The sequence below is a fragment of the Suricata suricatta genome, chromosome 10 (assembly GCF_006229205.1).
Source record: "Suricata suricatta isolate VVHF042 chromosome 10, meerkat_22Aug2017_6uvM2_HiC, whole genome shotgun sequence".
NCBI lineage: Eukaryota > Metazoa > Chordata > Mammalia > Carnivora > Herpestidae > Suricata > Suricata suricatta.
Genome location: NC_043709.1, coordinates 6,456,757 through 6,479,303, shown reverse-complemented (window position 1 = coordinate 6,479,303; position 22,547 = coordinate 6,456,757). Strand labels below are relative to the sequence as shown.

At 53.0% G+C, this 22,547-nt stretch overlaps 1 protein-coding gene across 1 annotated transcript in view; it reads left to right on the top strand.

Moving 5' to 3' along the window:
- SREBF2 (sterol regulatory element binding transcription factor 2) overlaps positions 1 to 22,547 on the top strand; it is a 58,804-nt gene that overhangs the window by 24,608 nt on the left and 11,649 nt on the right. The window contains exons 3-13 of the mRNA XM_029955405.1: positions 1,137 to 1,586; positions 2,579 to 2,760; positions 3,427 to 3,573; positions 4,942 to 5,163; positions 6,693 to 6,807; positions 6,994 to 7,175; positions 8,665 to 8,857; positions 9,448 to 9,629; positions 11,716 to 11,992; positions 13,935 to 14,104; positions 22,067 to 22,235. Coding sequence (XP_029811265.1) covers positions 1,137 to 1,586; positions 2,579 to 2,760; positions 3,427 to 3,573; positions 4,942 to 5,163; positions 6,693 to 6,807; positions 6,994 to 7,175; positions 8,665 to 8,857; positions 9,448 to 9,629; positions 11,716 to 11,992; positions 13,935 to 14,104; positions 22,067 to 22,235 — 2,289 coding nt within the window. The remainder of the gene's footprint in view (positions 1 to 1,136; positions 1,587 to 2,578; positions 2,761 to 3,426; positions 3,574 to 4,941; positions 5,164 to 6,692; positions 6,808 to 6,993; positions 7,176 to 8,664; positions 8,858 to 9,447; positions 9,630 to 11,715; positions 11,993 to 13,934; positions 14,105 to 22,066; positions 22,236 to 22,547) is intronic.

Below are 22,547 nucleotides of genomic sequence, written 5' to 3'. Positions count from 1 at the left end.
GTACTGGAAAGGGAGGGAATGGAGACTGTAAAGAACTGTGGGTCTGAAAATACCTGGGGCAAAGCCGAAGCCCCAGACTTCTAATGGGGACCAGCCCTTTAGGGAGGAAGGAGCCATGACAGATGACTTGTTAGTTGTGGATTAACTCGGGATTTGGTAAATTTTGAGGAGGATGAATTAGGGGAAGAGGACCTGGAGGCAAGCTTGAGTCCCTTTGGGCTAGGAGGTTCTTAGAGCATGATCTAGAAGGGGCCCATGGCTTCCAGGGGGACACATCTCTTTGGTCTCACAGACTCCTTGCCCAGAGAGAAGGGACACAACCGGGGGGGGGGGGGGCGCCCTAGAGCATGGAGCCCCGGGCTGGGGTTGCCCTGCCCTGACCTTCTGGTAGTGCGTGCACTGTGCTACAGCGGCAGACCATGAAGCTGGGAGGCCGAGAACTGGCCCTAATCCTCGTTGTGCCCTGATGAGCCATGGGACCTTGGCCGAGTCATTTCCCTGCTCTGGGCCTTGTATATGATCTTTCCATCCACTCCACCCCTAAAGATCCATGACTTGGAGGCCATCAACTTCACCATCCCTGAGTGTCCCTGAGGGTACCAGCAGTGCCCAGGGCTGGGCCCTTCTTGGAGAGAAGGCCCAGAGCCTACCTGTGGTGGGGGGCGAGGGCAGCCTGGGGTGAGAGCCTGACTCCCGGCTTCCTGCTCTGCCACGGAGAACAGTGCAGAGGCTGGAGGTGGCCTCGCACCTGAGGCTACTGAGCACCGAAGCCTTCGGACCGCCAGCCCCCACGCCCTGGCCCAGTGTCCCTAACTGTAAGATGAGACCAGCAGTAACCTCCGCAAGCAACAGTCACCTAGTACAGAGGTAGCTCCTTCCTGTTAGGCCTGAAACCATCAGGAAAGTTGGTAGGAAGGGCTTGGAGGTAGAGTGGGGAAAGAGAATATCAAAGACACGAAGTCCTGCCCTGTCGTCCGGGCTTTGCCTCCTAAGAGGGAGGAGAAGGTTTCCCGACCTGTTTCTGCGACGCTCATGGGAAAACCTTTTGATTTGCAGGCTTCCATTTCTTAAGCAAATTTGAAAGTTACTAGTTATTTTGGGTGGCAGTAGAATGACTCATTTTTATTTATCCACAGAGATGCTGCAGTTTGTCAGCAATCAAGTTGGAGAGTTCCCTGACTTGTTCTCCGAGCAGCTGTGTGGCTCCTGCAGCTCCTTCCCTGGCGGCGGGGGCGGCGGCAGCAGCGGTGGCGGCGGTGGCAGCGGCAGCAGTGGCGGGGGCGGTGGGGGCGGCGCTGGGGACCCTTCCCTGCAGCGGTCCTTCAGCCAGGTCCCTCTGCCTGCCTTCTCCCCCTCGGCCGCCTCCCCCCAGGCTCCAGCCCTGCAGGTTAAAGTTCCCCCTACTGCAGTTCCCACCCCGCCCAGGGCGACTCCGGTTCTTCAGCCCCGCCCCCAGCCCCAGCCCCAGCCTCCAGCTCAGCTGCAGCAGCAGACGGTGATGATCACCCCGACATTCAGCACAGCCCCCCAGACGAGGATCATCCAGCAGCCTTTGATATATCAGAACGCGGCTACCAGCTTTCAAGGTGATTCAGAAGTCAGATACCATAATGACTGGTTGGCTCAAAAGTGTATGTGCCAGTTTGCAGACCCTTCTGAGGCAAATGGTTATGTCCTGTTTGGGGATGGCAGAATCCATCAGTTTGGTCCTTGTCTGAAGGAGTTTTGGGTAACGGGCAGTAAGGACAGTGGGTACAGGAACCATTCACGATCCGCCTCTTCAGATACCTTAGTATCTCTTGTGCCTGCTTCAAGGATACTTGGTCGAAGATTCTCACAGCCCAGTAGACACAGTCCCAGTAACTAGAGCTACAGGCTGAATAAGATGAGTCCAGAAACCAATCCAAGCAACAGCCAGATCTTGGCACCCGTAGGTTGAGAACCATTCATTCAGCAGACATCTGAGCACCAACTACAGAGAATAATGAGTCCTGGCAGGTGCTGGGTCTCCGTGCAGCAGGCCTCGTCCTAGGCCCCAGGGGGTGGGAGGGAGTGGCTTTCTCTGCTGTGCTGTGCCCAGTGCCTTTGCATTGATTTCTCTCCGACCTTTGGGGGAGGGGATTGATATTACTCTGAATTTCTAAGCCTCTGACAGTTCTTTTGTGGGCTGTGGAGGGATTAGGGGCTGCAGGGTGGCAGCAAAGCAAAACGCTGAGACCGTCATCCCAAAGTGCGTTTTCCCTTCTTTTCATGAGAGGAAGGGAAGACCCGCGGAGCTGTTGGTTCTCTGTATCTGTGAACGCCCTTGCCAGCCACGGGCATCTGCTGATGAGTTCCCCTCACCTCACCCCTCACCCTGGCACTCAGAGCAATAAAATCATCTGTTCTCGTTCCCGCAGAAAACTGATACAGCTCTCATGGAATGTTCTTGTTATCTAGACCAGCTTGGAAATAGCTGTGCCATCTCCTTCAGCAGCAGGCGGGGAGTCGGGAGCCTTCCGAGGCGCTCCGTCCTCAGTTATTGCAGCTCCAGAGTGCATTCCTCGTCCGTGTGACTTTTCCCTCCTCTTCTCCCAAGTCCTTCAGCCTCAAGTCCAAAGCCTAGTGACGTCCTCCCAGGTGCAGCCAGTCACCATCCAGCAGCAGGTGCAGACGGTGCAGGCCCAGCGGGTGCTGACGCAGACGGCCAATGGCACGCTGCAGACCCTCGCCCCGGCCACGGTGCAGACAGTTGCTGCGCCCCAGGTGCAGCAGGTCCCGGTAGGTGGCTGGCGAGGATCCAGGGAGGCACTGGTTGGGGCTGGTCTTTGGCTGAGCATGTGGTCCACAGACTCAGAAAGACCCGGCGGAATGTAAGGGAGTGGCACTTGGGGCGCCTGGGCCCTGTGAGGCCCCAGTGAGCTCGGAGTGGAGAGCTGGCTGAGACCGCATCTGTAGGTGCTCACTGGCCTCACACGGACTCCGTAAGTGCAGGTGGATTTGTGATATTTAAGCATCTCATGGGTCTAAAACTGAAAGACGTGTGCTAAGATATTTCTAAGTCATGTATCATAGTGGACCGTATTTTCTTACTAACAAGGTCATTTATCTTTAGGGGGGGTGGGGGAATCACGTTTTTTCTTTCTGCTTCTCAGCCATGTTCCTGGCTTTTCTGAGTTTGACCAAAATCAGACCCCCCTCCCCGCTCCCCCGTGTCCCTGCCAGGCGCTGGCGCTGCTGTCCTCGAAGTCTTTCATCCTTAAAACCCAGGACCCTCTTTAGCTATCCTCTTTCTCCGTCTCAACCCAGTAATCAAGCTGTGTTCTCAGTTTTAGGAAAACGTTATTTTTTTCATTCTCTCCCAGAGGGTTTCTGTGTAATAGGAAGCTAAGGCAAAACAGAAAAATAATACTGCCTTCCTTTTCCTTTTCTTCCTTCTCCATCCAGGTCCTGGTACAGCCTCAGATCATCAAGACAGATTCCCTTGTTTTGACCACACTAAAGACAGATGGCAGCCCTGTCATGGCCGCAGTCCAGAACCCAGCCCTCACCGCCCTCACCACCCCCATCCAGACGGCTGCCCTTCAAGTACCAGTAAGAGGCACCTTCCTCCCTCCCCTCCCCCTCTCCCCTCCCCTCCTCCTTCCTTGGAGGTCTTAGGCCTCTGAGATGTTAACAGAGCCCCTCCCTACACAGTGAGCAGGCACAGGCACTCAGTGGAATGTGTCACATTGCAAATATACCCCCTTTTTGTTTTTTTAACCCCCAGTTTGTGGGCAGCATCCCCACACAGAGCCATCAGTGTGGAGGACTCTTGGGTCCTGCTCGTGGTGGTTTGGCTTCTGAAGGACCCCACGCCCACCGGGCAGGGAGGGGCTCCAAGGTGAGGGACATGGAAGGCACCCATCCTTGGGTTGTCAGGTCACAGCTGTTTTCAGCATCTTGTGGCAAGAGAGTCCGATCCAGCAAAAGGTGATCAGAATTTGAAAGTAAGTTTTATTCATAGAAGCCAAGAACTGGAAACAGCCCACACGTCCAGAAAGAAGTATTGATACATACGGCTGCTAAACCTCCAAAACAGTGTGTGGAGCAAAAGATGCCTATCACCAAAGAGTTCATGCAGATGAGTCCATTTATATGAAGTTCCAAAAGAGGCAAAACTAAGCTGTGGTGATAGAGGTCAGAGCAGTGACCACAAGAGCAGGAAGGGACAGGCGTAACTGAAAAGAGGCACAAGACAACTTTCTAAGAGGGATGGAAATGGTCTGGGTCTTGGTCTGGGTTATCTTGGTCACACACATTGTATCCAAACATAAAACTCCATCAAGCTATCCACTTAACACGTGTGGTTTTCATTATGTGTGAATTATTTCTTAATGGCTGGTGAAGTTGAGCGGCTTTTTATTTGTTCATTGGCTGTTTGGTCATCTAGGGATGACAATAAAACTAAAATTAGTAAAAATACAAACGGGAAAGCAGAGTTGAGGGGGAAAGGGGAAGCCCCTAGAGTTGGCCTGCTTATCCGCCCCTGTGCATTCTGATGACCAGATTATATAAGGCAACGCAGCAAGTGAGTGCACTGTCCTATGACAGGAAAAGATGTATCCCACACTAAGAGTAAGTTTTCCTTGGAGCCAAAATGATATGGTACATTGTATGCAAGTTCAAGGTGGTTAATGGTTTGCCAGCAAAGCAGAAATCCTAGGGCTTGTTTTGGGTACCCCTAGATCCAAGATTAAAACCTCTTTATCCGTGCTCATCCTCTTGCGGGGTGACTTGGTGACAGTGGTTCTGAAAGGGGCGTAGTAACTAATGTACCATGGCTCCTGCAGCTTCCTGGGGCCTGACTTAATTAAGCAAAGAGAGGCGCTGCGTGGCCAAGGTCAACAGGTTTGTGTTGTGAGGTTGCTTTACTCAGACTGACCCTGGGGTAACTCTGCCCTGTGTTTGTGCCTGTTCTAGACTCTGGTAGGCAGCAATGGGACCATTTTGACCACAATGCCTGTGATGATGGGGCAAGAGAAAGTGCCTATTAAGCAGGTACCTGGAGGAGTCAAGCAGTTGGAGCCCCCCAAAGAGGGAGAAAGGCGGACGACACACAACATCATTGAGAAGCGGTATCGCTCCTCTATCAATGACAAAATCATCGAGTTGAAGGACCTGGTCATGGGGACAGATGCCAAGGTGGGTGCCAGGCAGAATGGTGTTTCGTGTCCCACCGTTTCCCCTCCACTGGTCTTTACTGTAGGAATTTTGGAAGACCCAGTCCAGTGAGTGGACATAAGGATGGTTGAGAAGTGCTTTCTTGGGGCGCCTGGGTGGCTCAGTCGGTTAAGCCTCCGGCTTTGGCTCAGGTCATGATCTCGAGGTTTGTGGGTTCAAGCCCCGCGTCAGGCTCTGTGCTGACAGCTAGCCTGGAGCCTGCTTCCGGTTCTGTGTCTTCTTCTCTCTCTCCCCCTCCCTCTCTCATGCTCTGTCTCTGTCTGTATCAAAAATAAATAAAACATTAAAAACATTAAAAAAAAAAGTGCTTTCTTATTAATTAAAGCATCTTGGGATTTTTCATGATTATAAAATATTAACCAACTAAGGGAACTGGTGGGGTTGTAAAGGCAGTGACCTGCCTGGACCTTTGAGACTGCTCTTTGGTGATCGCGGGTCCCCATGACCCAGGCAGAGGGTCACCTCCTGCTCGCCAGCAGCAGGTGCAGGGCTGTGTATACCGCGGAGTCAGCCGGTGGCATGGCCGCCGTATATTTCATCGTGCTCAGGGGCAGTTAGCAATGCCATTACCTTTAAGGGAAGAGACAAAATAGAGATCGGGTCTTTAACAGCAAATAGAGGAAATAGGTTTTCCATTATTTCTGCTGTTTCAGTAAATGTGTTTTCTGTCATGTAGGTTGGTTTTTTTTTTTTTTAACCTGTTAGCTGTTTATCTTCATCTCTATTTTTTAAATTATTTTTCCTTTTTTTTATTTTTGTGCTTCCTCATCTCTGTTTTGAAAGAAAATTTTATTTTCCTTCTAGCCTATAGATTTGAAATGTACTAATATAACTTTACTTAAGGTGGCTCTCCAACAATGCTCTGGTCTTTTGCCATTTGTTTTCTTTAAAGATTGTTTTGGTTCAGGGCGCCTGGGTGGCTCCGTGGGTTAAGCATCCGTGAGCTCCCAGCCCCTCATCGGGCTCTGTGCTGACAGCTCAGAGCCTGGAGCCTGCTTCGGAGTCTGTGTCTCCTTCTCTCTGCCCCTCCCCAACTCATATTCTCTCTCTCTCTCTCTCTCTCTCTCTCTCTCTCTCTCTCTCTCTCTCTCTCTCTCTCTCTCTCCACCCCCCCAAAATAAACATTTAAAAAATAAAGTTTGTTTTGGTTCTAGGGTTATAATAAGAAATGTGAGTACTAACTAGTTTTTATTTATCAAGTGTCACTATGTAAATAGTGACAGAGCACGGCTCCTCTCTTCACACGTATTATCTCATTTCACCCCCACCACACGCCACTGATTCATGTATTATCATTTTCCCCATTTTAAGGAGGGGGAAAGCGAGGTTCAGAGATGCTAGGTGACTTGTCCTGAGTTGCACAGCTAACCAGCGAGTGAGCCGGCATCTGAACCTGAACCATGCCTTCACCCCACGAGCTCTGGGTCTCTCCGCTCTCACTCTGCAGCCCGCAGTGACGCCACTGTGGTTTCACCCATCTTCCTTCCCAGATGCACAAGTCCGGCGTCCTGAGGAAGGCCATTGACTACATCAAATACTTGCAGCAGGTTAATCATAAACTGCGCCAGGAGAACATGGTGCTGAAGCTGGCAAATCAGAAAAACAGTGAGTGAGCTCACTTCTGTTTGCAGAAGTTGTCTGCTGGGCCCTGGGGAGGTCCCACTGATGTGTACAGGGTGCCTTCAGGGGTGAAGCAAGAGCAAGGACCATGTGCCCCTCACCCAGCCCAGCCTTGGCCCAGGCGGGGCTCTGTAGAAACAGACCGTTTGCCAGATGTGGTTTTCTTTGCAGAACTCCTGAAGGGCATCGACCTAGGCAGTCTGGTGGACAATGATGTGGAGCTAAAGATCGATGACTTTAATCAGAATGTCCTTCTGATGTCCCCTCCGGCCTCTGACTCAGGGTCGCAGGCTGGCTTCTCCCCCTATTCCATCGACTCTGAGCCCGGAAGCCCTCTGTTGGATGATGCAAAGGTATGAGCCTCTGAAATCGCCCGATCCTTGGATCCCCTACCCGTCTCTCCTAAGTTCGAAGTGGAAGAGGCTGCCGACGGGCCGGGCCCGGTGCTCGGAGGACCAGGCTGGAGAAGGCTAGGAATTGAGTGAAATTAGTCTGGTCCTATTGTGTCCCCCACAGAATCCGCGTAACTGGTTCAATGTAGTCTGGTCTTAAGTGGTCCTTGCTGAAAGAGCCCATCTGAGAGGAATAAAGGCCCGCCCCAGCACGGGGACACACAGCAGCTGTCACGCAAGCCGAGGAGTTGCCGGAGGCGCCTCATTACATCCTTGGCCCATAATGGGCCTGGCAAGACCACTTTTTGTGGTGGTTCGGTTGGTTTAGGACAAGGCTGCCTCTGGGTCCTCTTCTGGAAATGATTACAATTTGCAGTCTAACAAAAAACATTCCAACCCAGGGCCTTTAATTGTCAAAGAAAGCCCCTGGCAATTGTTGTTTAATGGAATTAGCCAAAAGAGGCTAGAGCCTAGTGATCTAGCCTGGGGAACCTGCGGAGACCACTGGCAGTTTCTGACTTCGAAAGCACAGACTTCCCTTGTAGCCTAAGTTTTTGATCAAACTGTGTGTTGAATCATGTACTTAATTTTGCTGATGGAGCTCTAGCTTTGAAATATTTCATAATGTGATTCTGTTTGGAAACAAAAGACCATATGAGAGGTACGTTGAATTAGCTAGGAATCTGTCCTCAGAGGACATTTTCAGACGGCTTTCACATACTGAAAAGGAGTGGTGTGGTGAGTGCGCTCCGGGAGGCGGGGAGATCTGGCTCTAGGCTTCCTCCGCCCTCTGTGGGCTCCGGGGGTGGGGGTGGGGTTCTGCCTCCAGTTGTCCCTCTGAGAAATGGGGCGGGAAGAAAAGCAACACGATGGTTTTACAACAGGCAAAGCAGACCCATACTGGCGTTGGATGTCTTTACTCAGCTCTCCCGACGTTTCATTTACACACGATAAAGCACACCTATCTTACAGTGGCATGCAGCTTGGGGGGTTTTAACAAGGGCACACGCTTACGTAACTGTCACTACAGTCGAGATGTTCCCATCGCCTGCAAAGCCCCTTCGTATGCCATGGCAAGTAGTTCACGCACCCGCCTCCAGCCTCAGACCGCTGCCGATCTGCTTTCTGTCACTTCGGATGACTTTGTCCGTTGTGGAATTCTACAGAAACAAAATCATGCATAACGTTCTCTTTTGTGACACAGCTCTGTTTTATAAGCAGGACTCCTCTACCTGTGGTCCTTGTCTCGGGGCACGAGGGCGAGTGTGCAGGGGTGTGAGAAGCCGTGGGAGAGCCGTGGACCTCTTAGTGGCCTCCTGGCTCTGTTCCTGTCTGACTTGGTGGTCTTAAATTTAAATCTCTCAGCCTGACTCCACTACATATAAATGTTAGTAAAGTGCTGCAGAAACCCATGTGATACTCATTCCAACCTCTCTGCCCTGTCTTGAAGGTCAAAGACGAGCCAGACTCTCCTCCTGTAGCCCTGGGCATGGTGGACCGCTCCCGAATCCTGCTGTGCTTCCTTACCTTCCTGTGCCTCTCCTTTAACCCCCTGACTGCCCTGCTGCGGTGGGGCGGGGCCCCCAGCGCAGACCAGCACCCGTCCTCGGGCTCCGGCCGAAGCATTCTGTCCCTTGAGTCGGGTAGGCAGAGGGCCCTGCGTGCCCCCCCAGCGAGGGTGGGCTGCTGTGGGAGGAGACGGGCCGTGCATGTGCAGAACGCTCTGTGCGTCCACGGGTCCGGAAGGGCTTTTGTCACAGGCCTGGTAGGGACTGGCATAAGTCCCATTTTGGAGGTAGCAGGGCAAGTTCAAGTTCAGTTAGTAAGAAGAGAACAAATCAGAAACCACACTGCTGTTGTTATGGGGGCGAGGGTACAGGAAATGGGGGTTATACCTCCTTGAAGGTATAAAACCAGTAGTCTGACCACACCGTGACTAACACAGACTTTGGTGGCACCCAGCGCCATGACTGACGAGGGCTGCAGGGTTCCTGGTTAGGCGTCAGAACTGTCCTAGATTTGCCGATAGTGCGGATTAAGGTTATATATTATCCCTTCGGAAAGCACTGAGACATCGTTAGTAAACGAAGCAGCCTGTCATCCATGCTTCTGCTGAAAGGGAGGTAGAAGGCGCTTCCCTGTCAAATGCTGGGGGGCGTGAGGTGCCCTGCGGTCCCCTGCGGCTGCTCCGGGAGGCCTTTTCTCCTGGCGCAGCTGAGACGTTCCTCTTCAGGCTCTGGGGGCTGGTTTGACTGGATGATGCCCACGCTCCTCTTATGGCTGGTGAATGGTGTGATTGTCCTGAGCGTCTTTGTGAAGCTGCTGGTCCATGGGGAGCCGGTGATCCGGCCACATTCCCGCTCCTCGGTCACCTTCTGGAGGCACCGAAAGCAGGCAGATCTGGACCTCGCCAGGGTGAGTCCTGCCGTCCACCTCTCCCCACCCGCCCCCAGGCTCAGCTGAAGACTCAGTGACTGACATTGAGCACTCCGGTGTATAAAGTCTGGTGGTAGGTGCCTGGGAGCGACCCTGCCCCTGACAGTCACAGGGCAGCAGGTGAGAGGACACCGTGTCAGTGATTCCATGGACATGGGATGCTTGGTGGTCTGTGCTGGGACAGAGGAAGAAGAAAGTGCCGCGGGGGTTGGGGTGGGAGGGACAAGCTCTGGCCGAGGGAGTAGGACTCGAGCAGAGTGGGCAAGGGCTGGGAGGGCCTTCTAGGTGGAGAAGTCTTGAATAGATGGGATGTTTGGGGACCAGCAGGGAGATCAGTATGTCTGGGACAGGTGAGGGCTAAGGCTGGAAGTGTATCTAGGGCACAAATTGGAGAGGTCTTTGACTAGTAACCAATTTGGGGTTTTTTCCCCAAGGAGAATCAGGAAGATTTTTGAGCAGGAAAATTAGCTGAATGTTTTCTTTTGAAATCAGCAAAGGAGGGACGCCTGGGTGGCTCAGTCGGTTCAGCATCCGACTTCAGCTCAGGTCATGATCTCATAGTTCGTAGGTTCGAGCCCTGCATCGGGCTCTGTGCTTGCAGCTCAGAGCCTGGAGCCTGCTTCAGATTCTGTCTGTCTCTCTCTCTCTCTCTCTCTCTGCCCCTCCCCTACTCGAGCTCTGTCTCTTTCTCTCAAAAGTAAATAAATTTAAAAAATTTAAAAAAATAGAAATCAGCAAAGCGAAGTTTATGGGAAGGATTCTGGGGCAACACAGCATCAAAGGAAGAGTTAAACTTCACATGTCAGAGGCACAGGAAGCAGAACACTCCTGGGCGGCAGTAACCCGCGGGCCACCCTCCCCTCCTGTGGGCCGCGGTGCCCACGACAGAATCGTGTTGACCAGCCTGGAGCTGTCAGCTGTGCCGAGGGCTGTGGCTACTGGAATGTAGGTGTGGTTGTTGGGGGTCCATGCCTATTCCCAGAACAAAAGCATTTCCAGATATGTGTCTTAGAGGCAGGTTCAGGTCTGTGTTCCATGAAGGTCCTTCTGGCAGCTGTGTGAAGTGTGGGGCTGGGAGGAGGGGGCACCAAGTTCCTGGAGGCAAAGTAGCGGCTCCTGGAATAGACCGCTCGAGAGGTGGCAAGAACCTGGAATCAAAAGGAAAGACTGACTTGGGAAATCTTTGAGCTGTACAGTGGAGTGGAAGTGATGTGACATTGACTCCAGGGTCCGTGGGGGCTGGAGCTGTGGGAGCCTCTGTCCTAGCCGTGTTGCTTGAAGGGCCGTGAGATGGCCCTGGGGGTGAGAAGGGACCGGGAGGCAGGGCTGAGGTGGGTCAGCATCAGAGTGTGTGAGAAGCTGTGCATCGTCAGCTGGGAGAGGGGCTCCCCTGTCCCCATCCGCTTCCCGTAATGGTGCAGGAAGGAAATTCAAGTGTCGTACCCACCGCAGGACGACGTGGGAAAGGAGAGGACTGCTTACTTCTGTTTCCCGTTAATGAGAGAAACAGAAAACAGAGACAGAGGTCTTTCAATGCAGAACCATAGATTCTGGATTGGACCCTCTCAGGCTGGCAAAGAGTAGTTATTCCAGATTCTTGGGTACAGCGGCAATTTAGCCGTGTATTTAAAACAGCAATTCTCAGAGAGCGGTTCTGATTCGATGGGTGGGGGAGGGGTGGGGGCCTGAGGACCACGAATTTGCATTTCTAACAAGATCTCAGGGGCTGATGCTACTTGTCTCCAGGAACCACATTTTGAGAACCTAAAAGCCTAAAAAAATCATCTAAGTCTGTTCTATTATCTTATGTATAAAACTGCTCTGGGAATTTGTGTATAGTATTTGGTCACAGATAGACACAGTACAATCCCAATTTAGTAAAAAAAAAAAAAAAAAAAGCCCATGAGAAAACATGAAAATGTCAGCATTTCTGGGGGATAAGGTTCCTGGCGATTTTTTAACTCTGAGAATCTAGGGAATGGAGGGAGAGTAAACGTCTTTATTAAAGCAAAGTAAAAAGGCCACAGCGAGGCCAGCGAACATTTCACCTCTTGCCACTTTCTAGGGGGATTTTGCCGCTGCCGCAGCCAATCTGCAGACCTGCCTGTCGGTGTTGGGCCGGGCGCTGCCCACCTCCCGCCTGGACCTGGCCTGCAGCCTCTCCTGGAACGTGATTCGCTACAGCCTCCAGAAGCTGCGCCTGGTGCGCTGGCTGCTCAAGAAGGTCTTCCAGCGCCGGAGGGCCACCCTGGCCGCCACCGCAGGCTTTGAGGACGAAGCTAAGGCCAGCGCCCGGGACGCGGCCCTGGCCTATCACAGGCTGCACCAGCTGCACATCACAGGTGAGTGGGGCCACTGCCGCCAACCTTACGGTGCCCCATGCCGTCTGCGCCCCGGCTTGGTTTGCCAGTTCTTTGTCCCAGCGGAAGCCCTAATGGCAGGTGGAAGGTGGACGGAGAGGGTTAAGGCTGGCACCAGGGAGGCCAGACAGGAGCTAACCCCGCTGAAGATGCACAGTGGTGGCAGCAGGACAGGCGGAGGGAGAGTGGGAGCTGGGATTGACAGCACTGGGGACCCGTGGGACGTGAGGGTAAGGAGAGGAGCGGCCAGGGTGGTTCCCTGGGCTCTTGCTGGAGAGTCTGGGTCAGTGTGATTGCTGCCAACAAAGGCGAGGGAAACTGGCAGGAGAGGGTTGTCCGGGGGGGAAGGCGGGGCGTTTCGTTAGGGCTCCTGCCTGTGAGAGCTGGAGGGGAGAGGCGAGGGGCGGTGGGCTTGCTGCGTCTGCGGCCCGCGAAGGAGCTGGGTCTTTGGCCTACAGCCTGAGTGAAAGCCAAGGTTGCTGTGAGAGGCCTTTGGTGGAGGGGACCCTCCAGGGACCCAGAAGAGCACCACGTGTCACAGGCAGGCCAAGGGCAGGGGTCAGGAAGAGGATGCCCGAAAGGTTCGCTGTTGGGGGAGCAAAGTGGGAGGGCTCAGAAGGGAGGCTGCCTCGGGGACGTCCGATGAAAGTCAGAAAGCAGTAGCAGGATATGGTAGCCGGAAGGTGACGCAAACGTCCTGGTCTCTCAGGGAGCTTCCGCTCGGCAGTGGGGCCCGCCATCGTCGTGAGAGAGTTCCAGCAGAGGGGCCCTGTCTGCAGACCCTTCTTCACTCTCCTCTGCCCCCTCAGTGCGCGCCTGGGGGATGGGCCCAGCCCCCTCCCACATCTCTGATCAGGAGGCTGTGTCCTCCCAGCTGTCATGCTCTGGAGAATTCCAGCTGGGATAGTTCACATCTCTCATTCTCTCCACATTTACTGAACACTCAGCGCACCTGAAGGCAGTGAGAGAGCAGGTGACAATGTAGTCCCCACATTGCTCCCACCATCCCTCCCCTGAAAAGAGAAAGCCACACGGTGCCTCTTGGGGGAGACCAACCCCCAATGCCTGTGCAGAGCAAAGTGTATGGGCTGCTAAAAAGACGGCGGAGGCAGAGTGGCCCCGTGGGAAGAATGTGGAGCTGAAGAGGTTGGGAGGCCTGGCGTGGCCACCATACGGACCTGTGACATGGGGCCACCCCTGATGCTGAGCCTCCCTTAGCAAAGCGAGGGGACTGCTCGCCCTGGCCACCTCCCAGCCCTCTAGTGAGAACCAAAGCTAGTGGCAGCGCGAAAGCCTCGCAGCCTTGATGAGCCCCCGTGCCGGTGCAAGGGCACTTGGGCCCGTGACTGCGGGGCGGCACCGTGTGACCTGTGCGGCCCTCGCATAGAGGCATAGTAAGCCTTTCCTCGCCTTCCACCTGCTAACCCACGACATGTCCACTGGCCTTCCATTTTGTGTTACTTCCCCTCAGAAAGATGTGTGCGCACATACTATAGGTTCTTTTAAAATGAAAATAAGTTAAAGGCAGGGGTTTTTTTCTTGTTTTTTTTTTAAATTTTTATCACTCTTCCAGTACTTGGGAGACTCAGGATGTATTAGCAGCTGGCACTACTGTGGAAAACGCTGCAGTGCACATCTCTGAGCCCCTCGGGACAGCCTGCCATCATAGTGGCTCCCGTTTGTGCATCCCGTGTGCCAGGCACCTGACAGGCATTTTCTCTTGTCCCCAACAACCTACGAGGCAGAAAGGAACACACAGCTACTGAGTCGCAGAGCCTAGCCTCCCGTCCCAGACCATCTGATGACAGAGTTCAAGTACTGTCTCCAGTCCTTGTGCTCGTGCTCTGACAGCACTAGAGAAAATGGGGAAAAACGTGGTTTGGAGGAGTGTGCTAACATCTGCGTCTGCTTCTGCCTGCCACAGGGAAGCTTCCCGCGGGATCTGCCTGTTCAGATGTGCACATGGCTTTGTGCGCCGTGAACCTGGCCGAGTGCGCAGAGGAGAAAGTCCCGCCAAGCACGTTGGTTGAGATCCATCTGACTGCTGCCATGGGGCTCAAGACCCGCTGTGGGGGCAGGCTGGGCTTCCTGGCGGTGAGTGCCTTCAGGTCCCCTCCGCGAGCTTGCGCCGAGCGCCCTTCCCCAGCCGGGAGCTAAGATGCAAAAACGGGTGTGGGGCCTGCCTTTGGGTGCTGCTGCCTAGAGGGACAGATGTTCATCCAGCAGGCCATAGTTACGGCGCTGGACAAACAGACCCCCCCCCCCCCAAAACCCCCCAAACCCTAATGGCCCTTATAAGCATAAGCAGAACATTTTGGTGCCTTAAGTAAGATTGACTCAGTGATACAGAGTGACATGGATCCAAGGGGTTAAAAATATGACTTCTGCTCTCCAAGTGGTCATAAAACATTTTTTTAAGTTTATTTATTTATTTATTTTAATGTTTTTTATTTATTTTTGAGAGACAGAGAGAGACAGTGCGAGGAAGGGAAGGTCAAAGAGAGAGAGAGGGAAATACAGAATGTGAAGCAGGCTCCAGGCTCTGAGCTAGCTGTCAGCACGGAGCCTGATGCTGGGCTTGAACCCACGAACCGTGAGATCATGACCTGAGCCAAAGCCAGATGCTTAACCGACTGAGCCACTCACGCGCCCCTTAAATTTATTTTTGAGCGAGAAAGCGCAAGTGGTGAGTGGCACACAGAGAAAAAGAGGGAGAGAGAATCCCAAGCAGGCTCCGCACTGTCAGCGCAGAGCCCAACATGGGGCTCAAACCCACGAACCATGAGATCATGACCTGAGCCAAAAATCAAGAGTCAGACGCTTAACTGACTGAGCCCCCCAGGCGCCCCATTGTGGTCATAAAGAGTTTTGAAATTTTCCAGTCGTGTCTCCCAGTGTTTTTATTCACAAAAAAAGGTGGTGACTGCATACCTTAACCACGGCACTGTGGGTCCCGAAACGGAAAACAGTGCACGTCTTCAAGGAACCCGGGGTAGGCCTGGGGCAGGACCTGCTATGATCAGATGCCTCCGTCGTGCGCGGCGCGAGGCCAGCCTCGGGGACCCACAGCCCTTGTTACCAGCTCGCTCGCAGCATCTGCTGGCGCCGGGCTTTCTCTCACTCCGGCAGACCCAGGCACGGCTCACTCGGCACCCGCTCTGCGCAGGCTGCCGAGTGCCTCAGCTGTGTTCAGAACAGAACGATCCCATCTCCGTTTGTTGGCCTATCTCGGTGGTGACACTGATGAGCTGATGAATAGGAGTGTGCCCTGTGGTGACCCTGATATTTCCCGAAGTGTGTCACCATAGTCTAGGTGACAGAGGGCATGGGAAAGCCCGGTGTACTTTCTGTGTCTCAGGCCTGTTTCAGTGGCCCTGGGTAACACGTCCATTCAGCGAACGTTACCGAGCCCCTGCTCGAGGCCGGGTGTCCCCTGCAAGGGAAACGCAGTGGTGAGCAGGACATTTGCCCTGTCCACAGGGAGCACACAGCCCGGCAGGGCATTTAGACCTGGAACAGGCCTTAAGGAGAGTAGGTGAGGGCAAGGTTGGGACTCACTCGGCTGCCCAGAGAACACGCTGGGCTCTTGGCCCAGTCTTAGGGAAGTCAAGGTGGCATCTCTGGGCAAGGCCAAGCAAGCTAGGCTGCGAGCAGGAGGCATCAGCCATGCCATTTACCTGTTGCATTCGTTTGTCCTCCTGTTCTGATAACATCGGCATGTTATCGCACTTGTAACTTCTGTGTGCCCCAACAGTGTTTTGAAGACCTTGATTTTATCGAAATACAATGCACATACAGAAAAATGTGCACATTTTAATTTACGACTTGTAACAACTGCCCAGAGCAAGAAGTAGGACTTCTGGGGCGCCTGGCTGGCTCAGCTGGTGGAACACGTGACTCTTGATCTCGGGCTTGTGAGTTCAAGCCTCAGGCTGGGTTTAGAGATTCCTTAAAAATAAAATCTTTGGAAAAAAATAGAAGAGGGGCACCTGGGTGTCGGAGTCAGTTAAGTGCCCGACTCTTGATTTCAGCTCAGGTCATGATCTCAAAGTTTGTGCGACTGAGCCCTGCATCGGGCTCTGTACTGACAGCATGGAGCCTGCTTGGGGTTCTCTCCCTCCCTCCCTCTGTCCCTCCCCCGCTCACACTTGTGTGATATGTCTCTCTCTCTCTCAGAAAAAGAAGCAGGACTTCTCATCACACCCAGAAGTTTTTGCAGGCTGTCACTAACATTGTCCCCTATGAAGATAACCATTATTCTGAATTCTCTCACCATAGTTTAATCTGCCTCTAATTTGTTATCTCTGTGAACTTTTTAAAAAGTTTATTTATTTGTTTTTGAAAGAGTGTGTATGAACAAGGGAAGAGCAGAGAGAGAGAGGGAGACAGAATCCCAAGCGGGTCCTGCATTGTCAGCACAGAGCCCGACTTGGGGCTTGATCTCATGAACTGTGAGATCACGACCTGAGCTGAAACCAAGAGTCAGATGCTTAACCGACTGAGCCACCCCAGCGCCCCTTTACAGACTTTTCGTTAAAGTGTAATATGCATGTAGAAAAGTACACAAATCGTTAAGTGCACAGTTCAGTGACTTCACCGAGTGAATCCTCTGGTATAGCCAGCAGGCAGATCAAGAACAGAACATGACCAGGACCCCAAACGTGTCCCTTGGGCCCCTTTGCAATTAGCAAACTACCCCTACCCCAAGCTCTCCAGCCAGGGTCACCACCACCCTGATCAACACAGATGTTTCGCCTGTCAGAACTTGACGTAAGAGGAGTGGACGGTATGTGCTGTGTGTCCAGCCACTGTCGCTCGGTGCCATGGGTGAGGTTCATTTGTGTTGTTGCACATAGTTAAGGGCGGTCTATTCTCATTGCTTTATAGCGCTCCATTCTGTGACTAGACTTGTAGACGGACTGTTGAGTCGTTAACTGTTCTTGGTTATCGGGAGTAGTGCTGCTCTGAACGTCCCTGTTCATCGTTTGGGGAGCATGAGACTGCTTTTCTAGGGCTGGGGTTGCGAGGTCGGCGGTTGCGCGGATGTTCATGTTTGGTAGATACTGCGTGGCGGTTTTCAAAGCCGCTCTACCAGTTGCCACTCCGCCAGCAGCGTATGAAAGTTCCAGCTCCATCCACATCCCCACCAAATAGAGGATAGTGTGATTTCTGGCCCTTCTGGGGGTGTCTGATAGTTTTCATTTGTAATTTCCAAGGGATTCATGATGTCGAGCACCTTTTCATTGGCCGTTTGGATCTTCTCTTTTGTGAAAACCGCAAGAGCGTCCTACCTGTTTATTGGTAGGACTGGTCTTTTTATTGATTCAAGGAGTTCTTTATTCTGGCTCCGTTCCTTCGTTGGATGTGTGCTCTGCATGGATCTCTCTCCCTCTGGGGCTCACCTGGTCTCTCTCTTCATGGTGTCAGTATTTATGAAATCAGATGATTAGGCTTCTCCGTTACAGTCAGACACTTTGTGTCCTGCTCAGTGACTCTTTGCTGTCTCCGTTCTGAAGACACCTTCCCCTGTCTGCGAGCCACTGGACTTTCTGTTTCCACACCCAAGTCCCTATCAACCGGGAGATGATGTTTTGTATGAGGTGGAGATAGATACTTTTTTTTTTTTGCCACCTCGATGTCTCCATGCCCCAGACTCTATGATTAAAATGACTGTCCGTTCCTCACTACACCAAGTGGTACAGTCCACGTGTAACGAGCCTGCCTCTGGATGCTCTAGTATGTTCCATTGCATACCACCGCACACCCCTAACAGCCGGGTCTTCTCATCTGGCCTCATACCCGGAAGTGTCAGCCCTCTAGCTTTAGTGACGAGTTTTTGCTCTCTACCTCCCCCTATAAAGTCTGTCATCCCAGAAGTCCCGCTGGGGTTTGGGTTGTCCTTATTGCCAAGACGCGGCCACCCTTCAGAGGGACTCAGCGCATTTGAGGAAGGTGTATGTGTGGCAGCTGAGGTCAGGAAAATGGTTCCCTTAAAACTGTCCCCGCCCGTGAGCCCCCTCCCGCAGATGTTTGGTATGCGGACAAGCAGTGAACAGTGCAGCGTGGACTTCCTCAGAGTGTTCTTATTCATGTACTAATGTACGTGCATTATGATCTATTTAGTGTGGTCATGCCAGAAACCCTGGTTTTCCGCTTGCTTTTTTCCACCCAAACGGTGCCTTTGGCCTCTTTCTTTGTCACCTCCTTATTCCGCAGAGGGACTTGGTACCCCGGCACGTTTGCTGGCGGGCCCCAGGGTCGTTGCCAGGATCTGCAGTTCTGGTGCAGCAGGCAGAGTCGTCACACCCTCTCCTTGGCCACTTGTAGAAGTGTCTCTTGAGGTTAAGTCTCTAGAGGTGGTGACACTCGCTCAAAGGCCAAAAATATCTGGGACACTTGATGGTATTGCCAAATTTGCATGTTCAGCAAGGTGGGCGAAGGAGAGGAACTGATTCCTAGGAAAGTAACTGCCCCTTTCATCTGTTTGCTTCTCTTGGGAGGGGACCGACTGAGGGACCCGGATAGTACTTTCCTAAAGAAGAAGAAGCGTTGAGTTCAGTCAAATATACTTAGCTAGCCAATGAGTCAGACTTGGAGGGCGAGCGGAGGGCTGGCCTCTGTGAAGACGGTTTACACCAGATGATCAGTCTTTCTCGGTTTCAGTTCAGTCTCGTTCTGAGACCTTGTGTCTCAGTTTTTTCATGGTTCCCTGGGCTAAAAGAAAGATCTGACAGTTCTGTTTAATTTTTTTAATGTTTATGTATTTTGAGAGGGCATGCACAGTGGGGGAGGGACAGAGAGAGAGGGAGCGAGAAGCCCAAGCAGGTTCCGCACTCAGCACAGAGCCCGCTGTGGGGCTCAGACCCATGAACCGTGAAATCATGACCTAAGTGAAAATCAAGAGTCTGACGTTTAACCAACTAAGCCACCCAGGCGCCCCAGAAATACCTAACAGTTTCGTTTAATTAGTTAGGTACAGACATCTTGCTATCTTGATACGTATTTATCTCTTAACCATTTAGTAGCCATTAAAAAATATACACAGGGGCGCCTGGGTGGCTCAGTCGGTTGGGCCTCCGACTTCAGCTCAGGTCAGATCTCACATTTGTGCGTTCGGGCCCCACGTCGGGCTCTGTGCTGACCGCTAGCTCAGAGCCTGGAGCCTGCTTCCGGTTCTGTGTCTCCTTCTCTCTTTGCCCCTCCCCCTCTCATGCTCTGTCTCTGTCTGTATCAAAAATAAATAAAACATTAAAAAAGTTTTAAGAAATAAAAAATATACACAAAATCGAAAGAAGAAATAATATTTTTATTCCTGATAACCATAGTTACTCACTACTGGAGTACATGTATCACTTGGGCACCACATTCCTTCTCAGACTTTGAAATCAGAGTAACACCACCAACTTCATCCTCTGTTCCACATTTTCCTAGAGTGCTTGCTTTGTATTACAACAGCCTCTAAAAACCACTTCATAAAGATGTGACATCATCCAAAGAAAGGCCACGCAATCTCACATCGAGACGTCAAACTGCCCCCAGTTAGCAGTTTACCTGGTGTCTGACTTGGGTTGAGCATGGCTCTCTTTACCTCAGAAAATATCCCCGGTGAAATATACACCCAGCCTCACGGTGGTGCTTTCAGGGTGCCTTGGCATACAGTTTGAGCACCATAGGCGAAGCCCAGTGAGGGAGGACAGTGTGGAATTGGGACAGGGTGGCTCTTGGGGTCTAAGCCGTCAGGAGTCTCCTGCCGCAGCTGCTCAGCTGGGCAGTTAGCAGATGACTTAGGGGAGGGGGCCCGTAGGCCGCAGCTCGGGTAGATTCTGGTGTCTATAAAATTTGGGGAAATTATCATAGGGTGATAATGCCAAGAAAAGTAAAAGAGCAACAAAAGTTATTTTTTAGTTTTCCTTCTAGAAATTATACTGTGAATGACTGTATCCCAGGATTTATATTTCTTATTAATTCAAACCACCAAATTCCAGCTCACGCATGCGCGTGCTGAGATTTCTTACAGTTAAGGTTTTTCTCAAGAATTAAGCCACCTGGGGGCTCAGTCGGTTAAGCGGCCGACTTTGGCTCAGGTCATGCTCTCACAGCTCATGGGTTCGAGCCCCGCATTGGGCTCTGTGCTGACAGCTCGGAGCCTCGAGCCTGCTTGGAGTTCTGTGTCTCCCTCTCTCTCTGCTCCTCCCCTACTCATGCTCTCGAGCTCTCTTTCTCTCTCTCAAAAATAATCATTTAAAAAAATTTTTTTAAAAGATTTAAACTGAAAAATGTATTTTAACTTAATGATTTTCTAAATGGCTTCTCTGGGTTTCTCTTGCAAAACCACCTGACCAGGCCTTGTTTCTGCTGCTTTTGCTGATGTTCAGACCCTTTTCAGGGACCCGTTGTTTTCGGTTTCACCTGGAGCAGCTCCCTTGCTTCTCAGGCAGCTGTGGGAAGGTTCCTTGACCTCAGAGGGGCTGGGACTGCCGCCACCCCTCCCCCAACCTCCGTCCCACTCAGGCTCCTCCACTTCGGTCACAAGCTCAGAGTCAGCAGCCGCTTGGTGGGGGGTCGGGCGAAGGTCATGGAGGTGCCTCCGCATGTGCTCTCCCGGTTCCGTCTCAGATATGGCGGCCAGCAAAGAGGAGGGAAGGCCAGTCGTGCCGCTGGCCCAGGGACCTAAGTGTCGCGACAGGCTTCCTGTGTCTTAGAGCAGCGTGTCCAGGCCGCTGTCCCGCAGGTTCAGACAGCAGTCTCCACCCCCCCGCCCAAGAGAGTCCGTCGTCTCCATCTGTGTTCCCTGAGTGGCACTTCGGTGGCGCTATTTCTGACCCTGGCATTCAAGTCTTCTGAAGCCGTTATGTTCGCTGATGGCTACTTAGAGCCCAGAAAAGGTCAGAACCATCAGACTGAAGCAGACGAGGAGGTGCTGCCCTCGTTGTGGCGGCCGGGGCGCAGGTGTGCAGGTTTCCGTCTGCCAGCCTGTCCCAGCGGCCCCGCGCCCGGGTTCCCTGAGCTCCGGGTCTTCAGCTTCTCCCCCTCTTCCGTCTTTCTTTGCTCAGCTCCTCATTCAGATTAGCCTGCACTGAGTGGTTTTGGAGGTTGGAAACCATGGGTTTTAGAATAAAAATATCCTCACTTGGTAATGGACAGAATTTCTGAAAACATGGGTAGACAGCCTAATGCCTGCAGCTCTTCCTCCTGGGGACCTCGAGCCACGTTCCCCTGCCTCGGAGGACGGGCTGGGAGACCAGGCCACTGGCAAAGCCGCTTTCAAAGGCTTTCTTGGTCTTTTCCTCACCGGCTGGTGTTCACATCAAGGGCTCGTCTAGGACTGGGGCGGAGGTCTCTTGAGGGGGCTAGCCCCCCCCCCCCCAAAGGCCAGCTCTGGGGGAAGAGGCATCACCCGCGAGCGTGCATGCCTGCACGGGTCCTGGGACAAGCCGCAGGGCTACCCCCTCACTCTCGTGCTTTCCAGTGTTAGGATGTTAACTAACAGTTACTAGCCACTTGCTGTGTGCCTTTTCTATACTCTTCATACTCAAAGGTGAAAGAGATGAAAAATTAGAGCAGAACACGGCTTTGCCTAAAAATATCATAAAAGAAAAGAAAATGACCGATAAGAAAAGTCCCAGGATGCAAGGGGCCGCCTAACTTGGACACAGGCGCTCACAGGGCTGAGGGTGGCCGTGCAGCCAGGAGGCCTCCGCGACCCCTCCTTGCCTCTGCAGGTTGAATGCCAGCAGGGCCAGAGGGAGATTCCAGGAGGGTTAGGCAGACCCGGCAGGGCAGGGTGCAGTGAAGGCTCCACAGGAGCCCCGAAGCCCTGTCCACCCCTCCTGCTGGAGATTGGACCTGGTCACCAAGCCTAGCCGGCTCCACCAGGGCCACTTGCCCTAGTTACAGTGGTGGCATTTACCTCCTGGTCTACGAGTGCCCAGCCCTCCTGTTGAACACCTTTCCCCAGCCTGCCTCCACTGCAGTGGCACTTTCTGATGGCCCCGTGGTGGCCGCAGCCAGTGTTCTGCCGCCCCGGGGCTACCCCTGGTCCATGTCCTTCCACAGAGCTACTTCCTCAGCAGAGCCCAGAGCCTGTGTGGCCCTGAGCGCAGCGCTGTCCCTGACTCACTGCGCTGGCTCTGCCACCCCCTGGGCCAGAAGTTTTTCATGGAACGGAGCTGGTCAGTGAAGTCGGCTGCCAAGGAGAGTCTGTACTGTGCCCAGAGGAACCCAGGTGAGAACACCGTTGCAGCCACTGGGGATTGGGAGAGCCGTGAGAGGCACCAGTACTTCAGGGGGACTGTGCTCCAGACGCATGGGGACACAGGTGGTCTCCGTCTTGTTTTCCCCAAAGCTCAGGGAGGCCCCGAGCCTGGCGAGCAGCGGGCTTGGTCTGCGGCTCGCCTCTCTCAGACGTTCAGAGCCCCGCGGTCCTCACCTCAGTCACGCCGTTCTTGCCCTTGTTCTGGGTGCTTCAGAGACACAAAAGATGTGTGGGGCTCCGCTCGCTGGCCCCGGCCACCTGGTCCCACTGGCAAGCAGACCC